Genomic DNA, 20,601 nt, shown 5'->3' with positions numbered 1-20,601 from the left:
GAGAGAGCTTCCACTTCTAATATAATTCACAGTTTTTACAACAATGTCCATCAAAATTTTCAATTCATCACTTTTATACATCTGAATACATAAATTTTCCTGATGCAAAATGCAATGGAAAGATGGCAGCGTGGACTTCACATTATTTTCAATTAAATTCTGCTTCAAAAGAAAAATAAATCCTAATTTCGTCCAAGTCATTGCGTCTGTTGTGACAGAAACCAGTTTTTTTAAAATCCAGATTGAATTTTTTTTACATTTCAAGAAATTTTTCAAAGATTTTTTTTCACATATTCGATCTCGTAACCCACAAAGCTCAGCATTTCTTCCCTCACTCGAAGATCTGAAGTTACTTATTGAATCCAAAATATCAACTGTGCAGTGTCACTTACATCTGTTGACTCATCTGATGCTAAAGAAAACTACAAACAGTCTTTTAGTTGTTCAAACAACTGATTTTATATGTCTTTCACTAACTCCAGCATTCTGCGGACAGTTGTTCTTTGACTTAATTGCAAGTTATTTACCTTTTGAAGAATATCATCTTTTATTTTGGAATCATAATTTTCCAACAGAGTTTCAATTACTACAATCAATATTTCTTTTACTAGTTCAGCATCAGAAGATGATTTTTTGAGCTTAAATCCAAGCTAGTTGTATATCTAACTAACTTAACTAGTTCTATCGATGATAAAATTCTTTTTAGGCCTCCCTTTTGTTCATGAAGTTGTGCTTTCAGACGGCTAATTTCATTCATATTATTTGTTGCTATCAATTGGAAATTTTACATCAAATTCGTTGTGAAAATTGTTAAAGTGTTGCTCTAGGTTGTATACTTTAATATTCCTAAACAAAGTTGTTACACAAAACACACACAGGTTTATTATTTACTTCAATCAATACAAATTTCAAATCCCAACTTTCATTACATTCTCGTTTCACGTTTTTCCAGTGACGCGCATCTTTTCGTCATTAACGCCATATCCATTAAATAATCTTTATTTTCCAAGTGTTCACCATCATCTGGATTCTTTCGTTTTGAATTATCCACTTATCTATATTATGGGATTAATAAAAATATATTTCAACACTTGAAAGTTGCACAACAAGAATATGTTTGAAAGCGCATGAAAAACAACACACACTCGATAACAAACATCTAAACCAGACTGACGTTACAAAATGGGCGGAGTCTGTGACAGTGATGAAACGCGCGATATTAGCGATGACGTGAGGCAGTGCAGTTGCTGATTATCAAATTTGCGATAAAAAATAAATGATGGAAAAAGTTGATTCCTGAACTCGAACTGACCATAATTATGTTATCCACTGGCCATATGTGGCCAGTGACCATGGAGCTGTCCACCCGAGGTCTAGATGTTTATCAACAACAGCAACATTCATTCATTAAGATTCACCAGCAGAAAAAAACAAACTACATACACCAGTTTATTGCTAAAAACATCGACTATCAAAAAATATTGCAAAAGTGACTCCCGTCTAGTTACCTTTTATTCTTTAATATAAAACTTATTAGGTAAGTATAACTTAAGGATATTACTGTAGTGAAGTTTACTAAACGTTCTTATAATAACAGAAATATTGTAAGTATTGTACACTGACTTGTATGAAAGCTAACTTAATCCAGACGTATTTCAGTTTTGTAAAGATCAAAGGTCATTATGCTGTCAATATCTTATCTTTCATTGTAAGCAGCCTGAAAGATACTAAAATAGAATTTCCGGTTTGTTTATTTGTTTTGTATAAATACTGGTTGTTCTCATAGAGTGATCATGTGACTAACATATATATATGACTGTTTCTTCGATCAGCACTTTGCATCTCTCTAAAAATGATCAAACTTACAATAACGAAAACAGTCGATTTAGATTTCAAATATTTTATATAGCTTCTAAATATAAAAAAAAAACTTTAATTTCTTGTTCTTAATGTTTCTTTTATAATATTCTACTTGAACAAGTATGTACGACAGGTAGCCAGTGCAATCATGTTGGGTTTATAAAATATGAAAGATTACATAATATATCACAAAAAAGCAAATAGAACTTTTTGTTTGTTATCATAGTTATTTTACTTATTTGTTGGTTCTTTCTTCAAATGTATGATATTTAATAACTTTTGGTTAAAGTGTCGTCTGCAGATTATCTGATAAAGTTTATTATTATGGCTCTTTCATTAATTATGATAACGTGTAGTTTAGTTGATTTATTCAGCTACTTTTCATTATGATCTGTGATATTCAAATAAGTATCACAGTGAGAAATTCTACCTTTCTAAATTTAATAAAACAGAAAGAATTTTATCAGGGCCATGATGACCTAATCAATACATAAACAATACTGACAATGTACTGTTACTGCATGTAACACTAATTCTGTCCTTCTATACGAACACTTTGTTCTATTGTGCTCTGTACAGTTACACTAATATTTGAGTTCCGATGTGATACCTTTCATGTTTGGATGTAGTTTTCCTTCTCCAAAGTCCTTAATTGGTTAAATATAAATACTCAAATTATTCTAGTTAGTTGAATAACAGTAGAGAAACATAGATGTCGCTTTTAACGGTTTTATTAAATCTTCTGCACTGCTACATTTAATATTTTTCAACATTTCATTATTGTCAACAGCATTTCTGTTTTTTACAATAGCCTAAAATATGAAACAGTATGTAATTAGTAAATCACATCAATAATACTTGTTATAATAAATATGACTGAAAATAATCATAACCGTGTCAAAAAGAAACCAGAGAAATTAGATTTATAAACAAAGAAACATGTATGATGATGTACTTGTATATTTAAAGACTGGTTCGTCGTTTTTTAATTTCATGTAGTAGAACTCCGTTATTCTGATTATTAGTAATAAAGATGCAGGATATTTGTATATGAATTGACAGCTGTTTAAATATGGTTGAGCTACCCATTTCGATTGTCTATTGTGAAATAAGTTTTGTCAACTGACAAGTGACTTTTGTCATGCGTGTCAGTGTCCTGATACAGTGTATCATTATGACTAGATATCTATATATTCACTGTTTCAAACACATTATATTTGCTATGACGACCACCTAATAATAAAGTAGTGTCATTGTTCAACTGAAATGTTACTGAACTTCGAATTTTTTACCTATTTATTAGTGGCTTTCAACGACAAAGAATGATAGCTGTAAAGTTTTATATATGTGGTATGATTTAAAGTAAATAATATATAATATGTAAAATGGTAAATTTTTGCTATTTAAAGTATTAGTGACTAATTGTTTAAAGAATATGCGACGACCCCTAATATAGTGACAACCTCCTCTTAATTCTACTGATGACGTTTGAGACTATGACCTCATTACCCTTTACTCAAAGTATAAGTAACCACGTGATAATCTTTGACAAAAGTTCGAGATGGTATGTTAGTTAGTTTCAATGTTTCGTAAACTTTTAATACAAACTGTGTGAATAAACAGAAAATTAATCATTTATGTTTTTAATTCTAGTAAGATTAACTGTCACACGAATCATGTAAAAGTGTTAGAGTATATATTTTGTCCAGATGACTTGACAAAGCAAGACAAGAGAGTAATTAGATATAAGGTATGAATCGTGTATTTCGGGTGTTAGCAAAAACAGTTGAGAAGTTTATAATAGAATAAATGGGAAGTGATTTTTGAAAAATCGGATGTCAGTATGGCGTTCCTCAAGATATATTTAGACAGATAGTATGTTATGCATGTGATTGTTATGATACTGATTGTTAGTGTAATAAATCCATATTAAAATGTTTACAGAAACAAAACTATTGTCCTATATTTGCATTAAATTAAACCTATCACTGTTGTTAAATAATTAATATAAAACTATTGCCCTATATTTGGTTTAAAATAAACCCATCACTGACTGAATGATTCTTATGAAACTGTTGTCCTATATTTGGTTTAAAATAAACTAATCACTGTTGTTAGATAACTCATAATTGACCATTGTCAATTATTTGAAATATCCGTCTAATGTATAGCAACAATGTTTTGAAACATTATGACCACCTGCCATGGCATCCAAAGCAACGTATCCCTAACGAACCACTCACTATCTTGTGACAAAAATTTCGAAACTGTGACGTCTTCATCACTGATGATATCACCCCCTCGCACGTTCCTTCTAAGGCAGCCAATCAGCGTGAGACGGCATCCTTTTTAAACGGTTGTTCCTGACGTAAACTCTTTCTATCAGACGAGTGGCCAATAGTAAAAACGCAATGATTAATATATATCCCAGGTAAACTAATCACTAACACTTCAAAATCCAGTGGTTAATATATATCCCAGGTAAACTAATCACTAGCCCTGCAAAATCCGGTGATTAATATGTATCCTGGGTAAACTAATCACTAACACTACAAAACCCAGTAGTTAATATATATTCCAGATAAACTAATAATTGGTATCACAAACACCAGTGGTTGATATGTATCCTGGGTAAATTAATCACTAACACTACAAAACACAGTAGTTAATATATATCCCAGATAAACTAATCACTGGTATCACAAACACCAGTGGTTGATATGTATCCTGGGTAAATTAATCCCGAATACAACGAAACCAAGCCGTTGATGTACGTGCACTGCACGTTTCATAATTTGGGGCAAAACTACAGGACTAACTGTAAACCAAATCAAATAACGACGTGCTTACATTCATGGCATAACAACAAAGTTAAGATTTATGTCAAAAACTTTTACTTATTATTTGATTCCGCAATCAGAATCCACCAAACTATCCAATTCTATCAAATCAAATGTAGAATAATTTTTCTTTTGTTGCCTATTGAAGAATAGAATAAAGTTTAAAATAATTAAACGATAAAGTAGATTTTCGTGTGGGAATCGAACCTATGTTTTCAGCGATTTTTGTTTTCCTATTCTTAATTTTTATATCAGAGAACTGTGCATTAATTCTGGATTACAAATCGATTCAAGGCCCAGCATGGCCAGGTGAGTTAAGGCGTTCGACTCGTAATCCCAAGGTCGCGGGTTCGAATCCACGTCGCACCTAACATGCTCGCCCTTTCAGCCGTGAGAGCGTTATATTGTAATGGTCAATCCCACTATTCGTTGGTAAAAGAGTAGTCCAAGAGTTGGCGGCGAGTGATGATGACTAGCTGCTTTTCCTCTAGTCTGACACTGCAAAATTGGGGACGGCTAGCGCAGATAGCTCTTGTGCAGCTTTGCGCGAAATTCAAAAAACAAACAAACCGACTCTTAGTAAAATAAACAGAAATGTATTTTTGGATTTAAGTTTCGAGACAGCGAAACATCCTCATCTGAACTTAAGTTCTTCAATTGCACGTTTTGCATTGTTATGCACTTTATTTCTTAAATAAGAGTTTCTGTGCTGTGTTTAAAAATGTAACAAAGTTAATGTATCGGGGGTGTAGCCAGCTCTACGAGTAAAATGAGAACTGTTTTGTTTTTTTCTTCCACATAAATAATTTAAGTAATTTACTTAGGCCCAAATGAAGGTGATAAAGTGAAAGTGTATAAAACCTAAGAAAGTCAAGTTTGTTTGTTTTTGTGAAAAATCAAAAATTATCAGACCTTTTGAAATTTTCTAGAATAGTTCCCTATATATATTTTGTTTGTTTGTTTTGAATTTCGCGCAAAGCTACTCGAGGGCTATCTGCGCTAGCCGTTCCTAATTTAGCAGTGTAAGACTAGAGGAAAGGCAGCTAGTCATCACCACCCATCGCCAACTCTTGGGCTACTCTTTTACCAAGAAATGGTGGGATTGACCGTCACATTATAACGCCCTTACGGCTGAAAGGGAGAGCATGTTTGGTGCGGCCGAGATTTGAACCCGCGACCCTCGATTACGAGTCGAACGCCTTAACACGCCTGGCCATACCCAGCCCTTCTCTACGTATATGGAGTTCATTACTAAATGAGTTCACACATTCCATCATATTGAGTTAAAGTTGTTTTTGCCAGAAAATCCAGTATAAATAACTCATCACAAAATTATGTGAAAGTGTTTATTTTCTTTGTGAAAAACATGAGACTAACAACAACTAATGTTAAATTTATTTCAATATTTTACTGAAATCTCACAAGCAGTTTGACACACAAGTGCTTTAAAAAAAGTGTTTTAAGAAATGTATGCATTAAGCTTAAAAGTTCTCATCCATTGTAAATAAAACAATAAATGCGATCATTTCACCAATGTTAATGGAATAATAAAGCTACACGAAACTTACTGTTTTTCTTAGTGAAACTTCTTTAAATGTGTATCCATATTTACAAATAGAATGGTCCAGAGGGTGGCCCTATATATAATAGACAGCATATTACTTGCTTGCTTGTTTGTAATTAATCACAAAGCTACACAATGGGCTATCTGTGCTCCGCCCAGCACGGGTATCGAAACCCAGTTTTCATCGCTTTGAGTACTTGGGGCCACGATGTATTGAACTGGGATACAAAAGATCAGTTGCCTAGGATTCGAGTTTCGAGACACAGCGCTTCGAAACACGCTTCGCACTTTCAGATGTGGCTACGTGATGAAAGTGGTGACCAATCCTAGTGTTTAGTTAAAAGCAGCTGGTCTACCAGCAGGTTGTCTACCCTCTAAACCACACACACTTCAAAGTCGGAAACAGTCATACCTGAATAACAGCGAAGAATCTCTAGAAAACAAAAATACATTGTTAGCAAGCTCATCAGGTAAGCTTGGTTAGACCATATTTATAACATATTCACATCATCAGCCAATAACATTCTTTCTCCTTTTTGTTTTGAAAATTTTATTTTTTGTTTGTTTTATGTTTCACCATTTTCTCGCCAGGTTTTCTTAGCACCAGAGATCGCTACTCTCCTGGAAACTATGGACTGTTTGATCAAGTGTTGGCACTACAATGGATTCAAGAAAACATACAAGCATTTGGCGGTAATCCGGAGAAGGTTACAATTTTTGGAAATGGTGTTGGAGCAACATGTGTCAGTCTGCATATGGTGTCTCCTTTATCTAAAGGTTGGTCCACGATAATATCTGTCCATAAATTATTAGATATTCCGTAGTTAGCTCCTCATAATGGAATATTCAATAAACATCTTGTTTCTATAGTGACCTAAACATCGCCGTGATTGTAGAATCAGGAGACGGCTTGAATGGCTAACAAAAGAAACTTTATTACAAATAACAAATATACAACGTTTCAAGAAACTTTCGAATCTAATGATGGTAATAGTTTGTACAATTGTTAATTGTAATAGTTTTTCCATTACCCGTTCAAGTCGTCTCCTAACGTCATTTTCTAAAAGTATCTCGTCATCAAATCTGCAGCAAGATGAATTATGTTTATAGTGATAGTGTTTGTTTGTTTGTAGTTAAGTACACAGCTACACAACGGGCTCTCTGTGTTCTGCCAATCACGGGTGTAGAAACCCGGTTTTTAATGTAATAAGTCTGCAGACATACCACTGTGCCACTGGTAGGCTGGAAGTGCCGGATTGTGTGTGTCTGTGTTCACTTGAGTTTTAAAATGTTTCTCAGAGTTTCTGACAAAAACGTCTTCACATTTTTCTCTGCATTCTTTATCCCCACATAAAAATCAACAAAGGACATATTTTTTTGGAAAGAGTCTTTAGAAGTCCCAAAAGTCGAGTATTTATATGAGATTTGTTTTTTGACAGGCTTGGCTGACTTCGCTTACTTTACAATTGCTATTCTTTCAAAACAATAATCTTAATTCACATTTTGGAGCCCTCCAATGGCACAACATTTTGTCAGATTTTGGAAGGAATTTAGAATTATTTACGTGAAAAATGGTGATTACAATTAACACATCGTTTAAAATACATATGAACGTTCAGATTTTATAACCTTCCACACTGGAGCCCAAAATATGGGGGGAACAGATTTTAATGTGTCATAATTGGTTACAAAGCTTAAGACGAACTTGTAAATGGAATGTTCAAAATGTTAACATTGTTGTGATTTCTTTTGAATTTGCAAATGTTGATGTACAATCACATTTAAGATGATTATGGACGTTTTGGATTGAAATAAAAGATCCACCGTGGCATAAGACACTTTGGTAAGTAACCAAAATTGGCCATGCCATACAGAAAAGGTACTAAAGAATCTAGAGGAAAAAATTAGAACTTTTCACAAAATTTAGAATGTTTAAGATTATGGCTGTTTTCGCTCTTCATAATTTTAGATTGCTTATAACCCTTTAACCTTCTTTCAGGTCTGTTTGCAGCAGCTGTTGCACAGAGTGGAACCTCTGTGGCCAGATGGGCTATTCAACGTGATCCATTTCGTTACGCTACCCGCTTGGCTAGAAGTGTGGATTGTCCAAAGAGTACCAACACTAAACACCTCATGAGATGCCTTCGGCGAGTGTCTGCAAGCTCTCTAGCCAGGACAACCCGTATGGCGGTAAATATATCTAATAAATAAGCGTCCATATGTATGTCTGTTATTTATACATTTCTATATTTCTTGATCAATCAGCTCCAAACACGACACAATGATACAGGATGACATGATGATGGTCATCGGAGGTGGCTGGATCCTCCTCCATCTAATTTTGGAAAACCTTCCACTGTTGTATATCCCTCAGTATTAAAATGAACTATTGTCATAATTCTTGGAAACGGTATGTCTTTATTTTCAGTATTGTGCTCTTATATATTTTATTACAGTTTTTAATGTTTATTGTGTCAAGAAAAAATAAAACGACAATTTCCAATCGTTTGTTACAAACGGGTTTTTATTTTACCCATCCAGCTAGTGATTCAGTAAGAAGTTAGTGTATTTGTAAATTGGTCTGTACTGTCGTCAAAAGTTTGGGGGTCTTGGTGCAAACTAGAACTCCAGAGGACGCTATTGTTTGTGTTTTTGACGCATGACCTACAAGGGTCGGATCTCTCAACACTGTCCTTTCTACTTGTTTAGATGTTCGATATAATCCTTCTGTCAGTTTCCATCCCATCTATATTTTTATATAATTCTTAAATCAATCTGCATAAGTCACGCTGCAAGGCAGGGACGCCCTTTCGATAATATAGAATATTTTTGCCCCAAATAGCATAACGAATAAGCAACATAAGGTACTTATTGTAATCCTAATAAACCACCCGGCACGGCCAGGCGGTTAGGACGCTCGACTCGTTTTCTGACGATCGCGGATTCGAAACCCCGTTACACCAAATATACTCGCCCTTTCAGCCGTGAGGGCGTTATAATGTTACGGTCAATCCCACTATTCGTTGGTAAAAGAGTAGCCCAAAGGTTGGCGGTGGGTGGTGATGACTAGCTGCCTTCCCGCTAACCTTATATTACCAAATTTGGAATGGCTAGCACAGACATCTATCGTGTAGCTTTGTGCGAAATTTCAAAACAAACAAACAAACATCCTAATATCCTTACGTAGGAATGATGGCTTCTTCCACATGTAGATCTTTTCCGGTTGGCATCCCGTCGTTTCGTTTTTCATCCTTTCCATTTGTTGTCGCAGTCATATTCAGAATTTTCCTTTCACTCGTAATATCTAAGTATGATGTTGCTGAATTTAATGTAGCAGTGAAATGTCTATCAGAACCACAAGATAACAATAATCATTTAACAACCATGGACTACCAGCTTTCTGTCCACCACAGGGAATTAAACCTCGGATTTTAGCATTTTAAGTACATCAACTTACCGCTGACTTACCGGAGGAACACTGTTAATAAACAAATAAAACCGAACTATCGTCATATTATCAGCCTCTTTAGGTTGAAACATATTTGTAATTGTTCACAAACATGCACGTGTGTTTTCATAGCAAAATCACCTCGGTGTATATACTGTGTCCACCGAGGGGAATCGAACCCATGATTTTAGTGTTGTAAATCCTTACATTGTGTAGCTTTGTGCGTAATAGCAAACAACAAAATTTAATTTTAATATCTCACTGTAATCTTATAACTAAATTGTGTTTTTTTTTTCGGAAAACTGAAAAAGATGGATTATGAATAATCTAAAAAAATTATGTTTATTTTTACCAACTTCTTGTTGTTTATAAGTTTCATAAAAACATTTCTAGGATGCTCTCGGAATCAGTTTTGCACCGGTGGTAGATGGATATTTTCTACCAGACTATCCAGAAAACCTGATCCAACAAGGCCGATATAACATGGTTCCCTTCATGACTGGTTTCACAAAAGAGGAAGTCTCTATATGGATGGAACTCACAGGTGGTATGCATTGAATACTTATTTTATTTATTCAGTAAAGTGAAAATTTCAGACACGCATGTTTCTAGCTATGTAGTTTTAACAATAAAGAGTTGGTTCAAGAAATTTAGTTACATTCCTTTCACTCCATTTACCTATTGTCTTCTCTGGTGAGAAAGATTTTTGTAAAGCATAATACACTAAGTAATGATAAATAGTGACATTTTCCACTGGTGGGTCATGTGATACCTTGAGCACGTGTATTCCATATTTATTATTCAAATGACTAACATTAGCGTGAGTAGCATATGCACTCTATTAGAGATGGCAGCAGTGAATATTGTTCATAATGGTATGGTCTCTTAGTCTGGGAAAATGTTATTAGTTATCTCTTACCTCGTACTCGCCTACTTTATTTTCGACAATAAAGATTATTTTTCACTTTGTCTACATTGTGTCAACTCTACCTCTTGCTGTTCAGGTTAACTTTGTGATCCATTGCCTGGTAAAACATCATGTTGTTTGCTGATACTACCTAAAAGGTAAATCCGTGCGGCTAAAAATACTACAAATATACGATGTAGAGCTTGGAGTTTCAGTCTTAATTGTTAGTAAACCCCAGACAAGGTGAAAGTTTATCAATGCTTCTGCAACTTCTGCAAACATCCACAGAATTATCATGTCATATAAAGTAAGTGGACAGAAGAACTTAAAATTTGAAAAATGTTCATATTAAACTGTGTTATTTATATTTTGTAACGATAATCTGTCTTTGAAAGTGGACTCTAGTTTTCTTTTTTGTCTCTTTAGGAACTTGGCATTTGAAATAAGACATGTTCCTTTGTTACTATTGTTACGGGCTGGGACTTCAACTGACCTTATACATGGAAACGTCTGATGCTAATACAATAGTAAACTGATCAAAAAATTATTTTTAAACATAACGAGGATTTTTATGTTGAGAACATTCTACATTGTGCTTATAGACGTAGTTGTTGGCCCGGCATTGTCAGGTGGTAAGAGCACTCGAGTCGTAATCTGAGGGTCACTGGTTCGAATCCCTATCACACCAAACATGCTCGCTCTTTCAACCGTTTTTAGACCAGTTAGTCTTACATCAGTTGCGGAAATAGTCCTGGAAAGTTAAAAAATGTTTTGCGATGTCATTTAACAAAGTTTAGGATTTCATTGGATGGTTATAGCTAGGTGGTTAGGGGGCTCGACTCGTAATCTGAGGATCGCGAGTTCAAATCCCCGTCGCACCAAACTTGCTCGCCCTTTCAACCGTGGGGGCGTTATAATGTGATGGTCAATCCCGCTATTCGTTTATAAAAGAGTAGCCCAAACGTTGGTAGTGGGTGGTGATGACCAGCTGCCTTCCCTCTAGTCTTACACTGCTAAATTAGGGACGGCTAGTGCAGATAGCCCTCGTGTAGTTTTGCGCGAAATTCAGAAACAAACAAACGTATTTGTTGTTTTCCTTCAGGGCAAAACTATAACATGGGATACTTGTGCTCTGTTTGAATGAGGATAAACAAACCCTAGATCTTAGCATTGTAAATTGGAAAACCTAACATTGGTCCACCGAGAGAGTCGTTATACTTATGAAACGTTGCTGGTAAATTCATTATAGAATTAACCAATAAATAGCTTTAAAAGATACGTTACTGGTAAATTCATTATAGAATTAACCAATAAATAGCTTTAAAAGATACGTTACTGGTAAATTCATTATAGAATTAACCAATAAATAGCTTTAAAAGATACGTTACTGGTAAATTCATTATAGAATTAACCAATAAATAGCTTTAAAGATACGTTACTGGTAAATTCATTATAGAATTAACCAATAAATAGCTTAAAAGATACGTTACTGGTAAATTCATTATAGAATTAACCAATAAATAGCTTTAAAAGATACGTTACTGGTAAATTCATTATAGAATTAACCAATAAATAGCTTTAAAGATACGTTACTGGTAAATTCATTATAGAATTAACCAATAAATAGCTTTAAAGATACGTTACTGGTAAATTCATTATAGAATTAACCAATAAATAGCTTTAAAAGATACGTTACTGGTAAATTCATTATAGAATTAACCAATAAATAGCTTTAAAAGATACGTTACTGGTAAATAAATAAAAGAATTAACCAATAAAGAGCTTTAAAAGTAGTTAAGAAATCTTAAATTACTTGCTTTATTTCTCTTGTTACACCAAATATAACATGTTGTCCATTTTTAATGTTTAAAAGTAAATCTAACTAAACTAGCAGATAGATGCCTGCTAAAACAATTCAGTGATAATTTTCATAAAAATAGTAATCGATAGATATATGTGCAATCGACCTTGGATTATATCGTACTTGGAATGTGATTGTCTATTAGGTTGCTTACAACTGGATTTTGCCATTCCATTGTTATTTAAATATGGACAAATTGTTTGTGTTCAAGCAGGGTAAACTGACTGAAATGTTTTGTCAGCACTGTTTTGGTTTCTATTTAATGGGTGCATCCAGCACAATAGAGCGTTCAGATTCGTAAAGTAGTCACGGAGATTTTTATCTGCTGGATGCCACCGTTCCTTATCATTTTACTAAGTGCAAGAAAAGACTGCTACCGAGGTGAGTGCTTTTTGACAGTTGTCATTTCTGTAAGAAGTGTCAAAGTGGAGATATTCAATTCAAATCAAGTTAATTTATTCTGATGGTACGGTAAAATCATACATCCATATAATACCGACATAGTAAAAAAAGAAAAGAAAAAGATACAAATATACTCTCAAATACCTTCCTCTCTTTATGAGTTTACCATTTATTTTCCTATCTTTTAAATATTGCTTTCAATCAGTTGACTGACAAGGTACAGTTTGTTGTTTTTGTTTTTTATGGAATCACTCTCAAAGAGAGACATTTGTGTTCTCAATAAGTTTTAACTTTTTTCATCACATACAAGATCGATGAGTTATAAAGTACGTTTGAAAAGAAAAGTTTTAATGGTTTTTTTATCCACAAATAACGTGACATTATATATACGTATCTGTGATAAAACCATCATTTTATGTTTATTACCATTCATTGTCTTTATTAGTTTTGGGTGAACGAGATTTCGGTTACAACAATATATACATATATATATAATTTAGATGTTTTATTGTCATTTTTAGTAACCCATCTTCTATCTTCATCACCATAATCATAAAAGACGAGTGTAGGTCGACCAGAGAGCCACAAGAATTTCTTGAGTTAAACGAATCCACTTTTGTTTCTGTTATGCTTCCTCTTTTCATTGCATGTTCCAATTCTAATTGAATTCAATCGCTAATATAAACGTAAATCGCTCCTAAGTTTCAGTACTTCTGCTATATAAAAGCCTGTCAGGAAGGGAATTTTATATCAAAGATTTATTTAATTTCTTGTTTGTTATGAAGAGAATTTTTGATTGATGTTCGAGTATTGACAATAAATGTAGTTTTAAGAGAACTTTTGTAACTGATTTGATAAAAAAACTAACTTTGGTCAGTGAATATGAGGTAAGAGTAGATGCTAGGAAGACACTCTTTAGATAAAGAAGTTATTTCTCACGATAGTCTTTAGTTTTCCGAAACTTTTGTCTGTTTATGGGCGGCGAAGTTGTAAATGCATATTGGGGAATTCAAATTTAGTAGGTTTTGGTTTTCTGCAATTTTTGACGGGCTTTTATACTAGTCGATAATAATGACCGTTTGTTTGTTTGTTTTGACTTTCGCGCAAAGCTACTCGAGGGCTATCTGCGCTAGCCGTTTCTAATTTAGCAGTGTAAGACTAGAGAGAAGGCAGCTAGTCATCACCACCAACCGCCAACTCTTGAGCTACTCTTTTACCACCGAATAGTGGGATTAACCATCACATTATAACGTCCCCACGGCTGAAAGGGCGAGCATGTTTGGTGCGACTGGGATTCGAACCTGCTACCCTCAGATTACGAGTCGAACACCTTAACTTACCTGGCCATGCCGGGCCTAATAACGACCGATAGAAACTGGGGTTTCTGTGGTTTGGGTTACCTCAAGTTTTCATCAAAAGCAGAGGACTTACTGAGCATGTGTTATGTAATCACGTGTTTGAAGGGCGAAGACTGAAGGGATGTAAAGTCTAGGTACCAAAGATCAGTCGAACACCACCACACATTATCAAAGAAAATATTATTATACTGGTAGAAAGCTTAACTTTAAAAGAAAGTAAGTAAAGAACAGCATAGTAAAGTAACCGCGAGACGCAAAGCGAAGCGAAAAAATGTAATAGTTTTTTTTTTTACTTTTCTTTAAAATTCATCCGAAGGTTAATCTTCTGACCCATGGATAAAGCGCCTGAGCTCGAGAAATAAGGATTACGTTTGTAATTAAAATCAATGCTTAAATGTAAATACATATTCAAAAATGTAAACATTTTAGTATTTATTTGCTTGTGATATTTCATATTTATTTATATGGCTTAGATGAAGATCCTACAAAAAGGAAATTAAAAGAATATTTAAAAAATTTGCTGGTCCCAAAAATTGGTCATCCATACAACATGGAAGCATTAGTTCACGCTGTGTACACCGAGTACGTTACCAGAGGACGTCACCATAGTGGATTCAACGAGTTGAACACGACAGCAGACGATATTCCGATCGATATTTATATGTTAGTGCAGGTGAATATTCACTTTTTATTGATGAAATGCATCTTCAACAGAGGACACATATTTTATTGATTAAAATAAAAGAATAATTCAATGAATTATGAATCTTAAAATGAAACTTAGTAATGTCAACATGACATTTTCTAAAAAAATATATATTTTAATGTGAATTTCTTTCGAATTATTAGAAGTGTCTCGATCTTTTTTTAAAAACGATGTGCCTGTCTAACTTACAAATAATAATATAGTTTCAAACAACTATTTCTGGAACAATAGGTTTATTTCTGTACAAGTTTCGTTACTTATAAAGCACGGCATGGCCAAGCGTGTTAAGGCGTGCGCTTCGTAATCCGCGGGTTCGCGCCCGAGTCGCCCCAAACATGCTCGCCCTCCCAGCCGTGGGGGCGTTATAATGTGACGGCCAATCCCACTATTCGTTGGTAAAAGAGTAGCCCAAGAGTTGGCGGTGGGTAGTGATGACTAGCTGCCTTCCCTCTAGTCTTACACTGCTAAAGTAGGGACGGCTAGCACAGATAACTCTCGAGTAGATTTGTGCGAAATTCAAAATAAACAAACAAAATCATTACTTATAATTCGACATGATCGCTAACAACATTAAAAACTAGGTACGTGATCATGTCTTACTGTTATCGTTGCCAGAGACGAAACGTTGTAAAGAAATAAATCTGTCACTTATAAATAATTATTTAAAAAATCACAAAATGGATAATAATTAAAACGGCTGTAAAATAATTTTAGCTGAATTTCCCCTCTACACTCCCTGAATTCAACACTCTGTAAAGTTGTTTATGCGATTTTTTTAACATATTTATTCCATATAACACTGAGAGGATAAGTAATAAAATAGGCCTGGCATGGCCTAGCGCGTTAAGGCGTACGCTTCGTAATCTGAGGGTCGCGGGTTCACGCCCGAGTCGCCCCAAACATGCTCACCCTCCCAGCCGTGGAGGTGTTATAATGTTACGGTTAATCCCACTTTTCGTTGGTAAAAGAGTAGCCCAAGAGTTGGCGGTGGGTGGTGATGACTAGCTGCCTTCCCTCTAGTCTTACACTGCTAAATTAGGGACGGCTAGCACAGATAGCCCTCGAGTAGCTTTGTGCGAAATTCCAAAAACAAAACAAACAAAACAGTAATAAAATAAGTTATTACATGTTATGTTTAATTTACTAAAAAAATTCCTGAATATTATATCTGTATATATATTTCAGATCCTTGGAGATGCTGGGATAAAAGTTCCCTGTATGAAACACGTTCAGTTACTGGCTAACCAGAATTACATGCCCATCTACCTGTATGAGTTCACATACTCCAGCAGTGATGACTGGATAAGTAGGGATAAGCCTTGGCTCGGTACGTATATGACTAAATGTCACTCTACTGATGTTGTTATTGTTCCAGTAAAACTAGGTCCAAGCGTGGCACAGTTGTTAACATGTCCGGCCATGGGTCTAAAATGTCCAGCGATAGCAATACGTTACCAAAATCTTAAAATCACACCTCGAACTTTGGAGGCGTGAGTGTGTTATACGAATGCTGGTCATATTCAGTATTTTGCCAATCTAGAGAAGCTCAGGAGTAGGCGGTGGATGCTGTTGATTAGCTGCCTTCCTTCCAGTTTATTGGTTAAAAATTAGATACGGCTTGTGCAGAAAAAAAAAACATCGTCTCATTGTTCTACGTTTTAAATCTTAGATAAGTGCTTATTTCTTTGATTGATATATTTCATGAAAATAGAGATCAAATTGTATTATATATATCTCATAGACCATTATTATGATTGCCATATCCCACGTGGCTTGATGAGTTCTGGAATTCGACAAAAGGCTTCGTCGAAACCTGATGTAGTAGACACAACGTGGTTGACATATTATAACAAATTGTCCTTTGTTTTCGCTTGTAGATTATTATAATTACTAATGTAGTTTTCTCCATTTGACACTTTGGTTGTGTGAGTTGTTATTGGAACAAGAAGTTCACAAGTTCTGGTGAAGATTCAGCTTGGCCAGGTGGTCAGGGCGCTCGTAATCTGAAGGTCGCTGGTTCGAAACCACGTCACATCGCACGTGTTCGCCCATTCAGCCGTGGGTCCGTTATATTGGACAGTCAATCCCACTACTCGTTGGCAAAGGAGTAGCCAAAGAATTGGTGGTGGGTGGTAATGACTAACTGCCTTCCATCTAGTTTTACACTACTAAATTAGGGACGGCTTGCGCAGATAACCATCGTGTATCTTTGCTCAACATTTAATACAAACAAATTCGGGTGAATAACAATAAAGTTAATTTAAATCAACTAATATTACAAATAAATAAATAATAATGTATTATTAACTCTTACTCTAAAAACCTAATTTATAAATAATTTAAATATATTGATAATAAATAATAACTACAATCATTTGCCTAATGAACTTGTTGTTCATGAAAATTAATGATTGACGTAAATATATATATTCTCTTCAACACTACTAAATATTTTATATTTTAGCCGACCTGATGAAACGTGGTTTTAGGCAGAAGATATTGAGTAATTGTTGTGTATTTGATATATTACTGCATATTTTCCTTTGTTTTTTACTAACGCGTTCTTAGAAATTATGAATTAATTATGAAGAGTTTGAAGAAAATCACATTTGGTTAATAAAAACTACCTATCCTATATGAATATTAACACCACTATCTGTTGTATGTATATACAAATACTTCACGGGATGTGGATAGATCTTCACCAAAATTGGTATGAATGTTTATTTGGTCCTTGAAAAGATAGAAACAAATTTTTAGCTTTGCATTTAGCGGTTTTTTTTGTTGTTGTTTTTTTACCATTACCTCACTTCTTTTGAATGGATATTCACCAAATTTGGCACAAAGCTTTGTTGGGTTCATGTAGAGATCCATACAATTTTGCCATTTCGCATTTTGTGTTTTGCTATTTTTGGGGGATTTTTTACAATTACATATCACTGAAGCAACTGTTTATGCACTAAGATAACCTTTCATTAATCGTAATTTCTGTTCAAAGGACAGGTACTCCACCTAGTTATTAATATTACTTCACGAATTTCATTTTTTCTAAGCCTCACGTTACCAAATAGTACAAATTTCTTTCTTGTTTACTTTTTGTCTCGGGGCCTTTCAGTAGCTAGACCATAAGTTTGAGGACACATATGTTAAAAATTAAGATTTTCATACCCATGGTAGGATTTGTTTGTTTATTTTTTTGAATTTCGCTCAAAGCTACACCAGAGCTATTTGCGTGAGCCGTCCCTAATTTAGCAGTGTCACCGTCAACTCTTGGGCTACTGTTTTACCAATGAATAGTGGGATTGACTGTGCCATTACAACGCCCCCACGGCTGAAAGGGGGAGCATATTTGGTGTGAAGAGGATTCGAACCCGCGACCCTCAGTTTATGAATCCAGTACCCCAACCACCTGGCCATGCCGAGCTTCCGTGGTGAGGAAAATACAAATCTCCTTTGGGCCCAGAATGACCGGGTGGATTAAGGCGTTGGACTTGTAATGTGAAGGTTGCGTGTTCAAATACCCGTCACACCAAATATGCTCGCCCTTTCAGCCGTGGGAGCGTTATAATATAACGGTCAATCGCACTATTTTTGGTAAAAGAGTAGTCCAAAAGTTGGCGGTGGGTGGTGATGACTAACTGCCTTCCCTCTAGTCTTATACTGCTAAATTAGAGACTGCTAGCGCAGATAGCCCTCGTGTAGCTTTGCGCAAAATTCTAAAACAAAAAAAAACCATAAAATCTCCAACTTTGTACTTTCGTGCTCACACACAAACAAACAATCTATTCTTGTCAGAGTATGACTGGTTAGTGTGCCTGGACTGTGATTTTGAGAATTCATGAGTCACGTCTCAAATCTCATTGCCGTCAAACTTTAGTTTGTATTTAGGAGCTATAAGTGTGGCAAACAAAACAAGTTCTTGGTCAGACAGGAACTAATAAAGATTTGGTAATGGACCTATAAGTTAGTTACTTTTTATTTAGAATTTAGGGATGGTTACGAACAGAGAAGCCTTATTAACTTTGAATGAAAATTATCAATCAAACAAGCATATTTTCTATTCCATAATTTGCCTTCCTTTCAGGTGCATATCATGAAAGCGAGATGTATTACATCTTAGGCTATCCACAGATGGCTATCAAGAAAGCTTTTCGAACTCAAGAAGACCATGCTGTTAGCGACATGCTTGTCAAATTGTGGAGCAACTTTGCTAAATATGGGTAAATAGTTTCTTTCTTTTTTAAAAATAGAACTTCTGCATTAATCAAATGAAATAAATGGTAGTAATCCTTTAAAAACTTGCTTTCACATTGTAAATTAATTAGGTTTTGTTATAACACTCTTCTTACAGCCGGGCATGGCCATATGGTTAGGACACTCTGAGAGACGCGTCACACCAAATATACTCTCTCTTTCCGCTATGTGTACGTTATAATGTTCCAGTCAATTCCACTGTTCGGTGGTTAAAAAGTAGCCTAACAGTTTGCAATGGGTGGTGTTGACTAGGTGTCTTCTCTCTTAGCCTCCTAAATTAGTTTGCAATGAGTGGTGTTGACTAGGTGTCTTCTCTCTTAGCCTCCTAAATTAGTTTGCAATGAGTGGTGTTGACTAGGTGTCTTCTCTCTTAGCCTCCTAAATTAGTTTGCAATGGGTGGTGTTGACTAGGTGTCTTCCCTCTTAACCTCCTAAATTAGGAATTGCTAGCGCAGATATCCCAAAGCTTGGTTATACGCGGAAAACAAAACAAACATACGTTTCTTAAAGTTGACTTATTAATAAGAAGAAACTATGAAGTTAAGACGAAAAGTCAGAATGCTAAGTTCTATTTCAGTTTTGCTAAAATAATCTCACTTCTTACATAAGTACTGTAACATATACTATTACTGCGCAGGTTCTTTTGGATTATTAGGTAAAAATTATGTCACATGCACTCTATGTAACAAGAACAAGTTGATTCATTTCTTCAATAAAGTTTGCCGCAGGTTGCATTTACTTTCACTTAAATTATGGGTCTGAATTCGTTAACAACGTTTCAACAAAGATGTGACACTAATATAGCCTAACTTATAAATAAACTTACTGTTTTTCCGTCTAATCGATCAAGTAATTAAAAGAAACAATAACTCACTACTAACACTGAATCGAATCATGCATCGAACACTCAATCACTTATTACTTATTCACTTTTTTATTCACCAACTGCTTCACTGATTGTCATAGTTTTAATTTATCTTTGCTTCTACACAGGGCACGAAATAATTTCTAGATTATTACATCACCATGAAATTTCTCGAGATCGTATCATGCGATCCTTAGCAGACAAGCCTAAATTTAAACATTCAAAATATAGCTGACAAGAATATTTTCTGCCAAAAAGATTTAAGTCAATTTATTGTTAAATTCTAACTCTATTTAAACCATTTTAACTGAAATATATTTTTAATTAGTACATTATCATTTTGTAATCAATATTTAGTGTAAATCACGAAGAAACATGAAGTAATGTTCTAATCTTCATTTCTAGATGGTTGAAAGCGCACGCAGTCTCGCTTGTAACGCACCTGTCACTTTTGTTTTTAGATTTTCTTTGTTCACCGCAAAGATTAACCAGTTTTGCGATAAATATATCACCACTTGCGATTATATTCATTTGTA

At 34.7% G+C, this 20,601-nt stretch overlaps 1 protein-coding gene across 2 annotated transcripts in view; it reads left to right on the top strand.

Annotated features, from left to right (window-relative positions):
* The window catches only part of LOC143246685 (carboxylesterase 1E-like), a 29,007-nt gene that overhangs the window by 5,399 nt on the left and 3,007 nt on the right, over window positions 1-20,601 (top strand). The window contains exons 4-9 of one of the 2 annotated variants that reach the window (XM_076493764.1): window positions 6,856-7,041; window positions 8,264-8,454; window positions 10,106-10,256; window positions 14,714-14,913; window positions 16,132-16,273; window positions 19,031-19,166. In XM_076493764.1, the coding sequence (XP_076349879.1) occupies window positions 6,856-7,041; window positions 8,264-8,454; window positions 10,106-10,256; window positions 14,714-14,913; window positions 16,132-16,273; window positions 19,031-19,166 (1,006 nt within the window). Of the gene's footprint in view, window positions 1-6,855; window positions 7,042-8,263; window positions 8,455-10,105; window positions 10,260-14,713; window positions 14,914-16,131; window positions 16,274-19,030; window positions 19,167-20,601 lie in introns of both variants that reach the window. The other variant, XM_076493763.1, reaches the window with a different exon arrangement.

The sequence above is a fragment of the Tachypleus tridentatus genome, chromosome 3, assembly GCF_004210375.1.
Source record: "Tachypleus tridentatus isolate NWPU-2018 chromosome 3, ASM421037v1, whole genome shotgun sequence".
Taxonomy (NCBI): domain Eukaryota; kingdom Metazoa; phylum Arthropoda; class Merostomata; order Xiphosura; family Limulidae; genus Tachypleus; species Tachypleus tridentatus.
The sequence above is the reverse complement of the archived record's forward strand: the minus strand, read 5'-3'. Positions and strand labels throughout refer to the sequence as shown.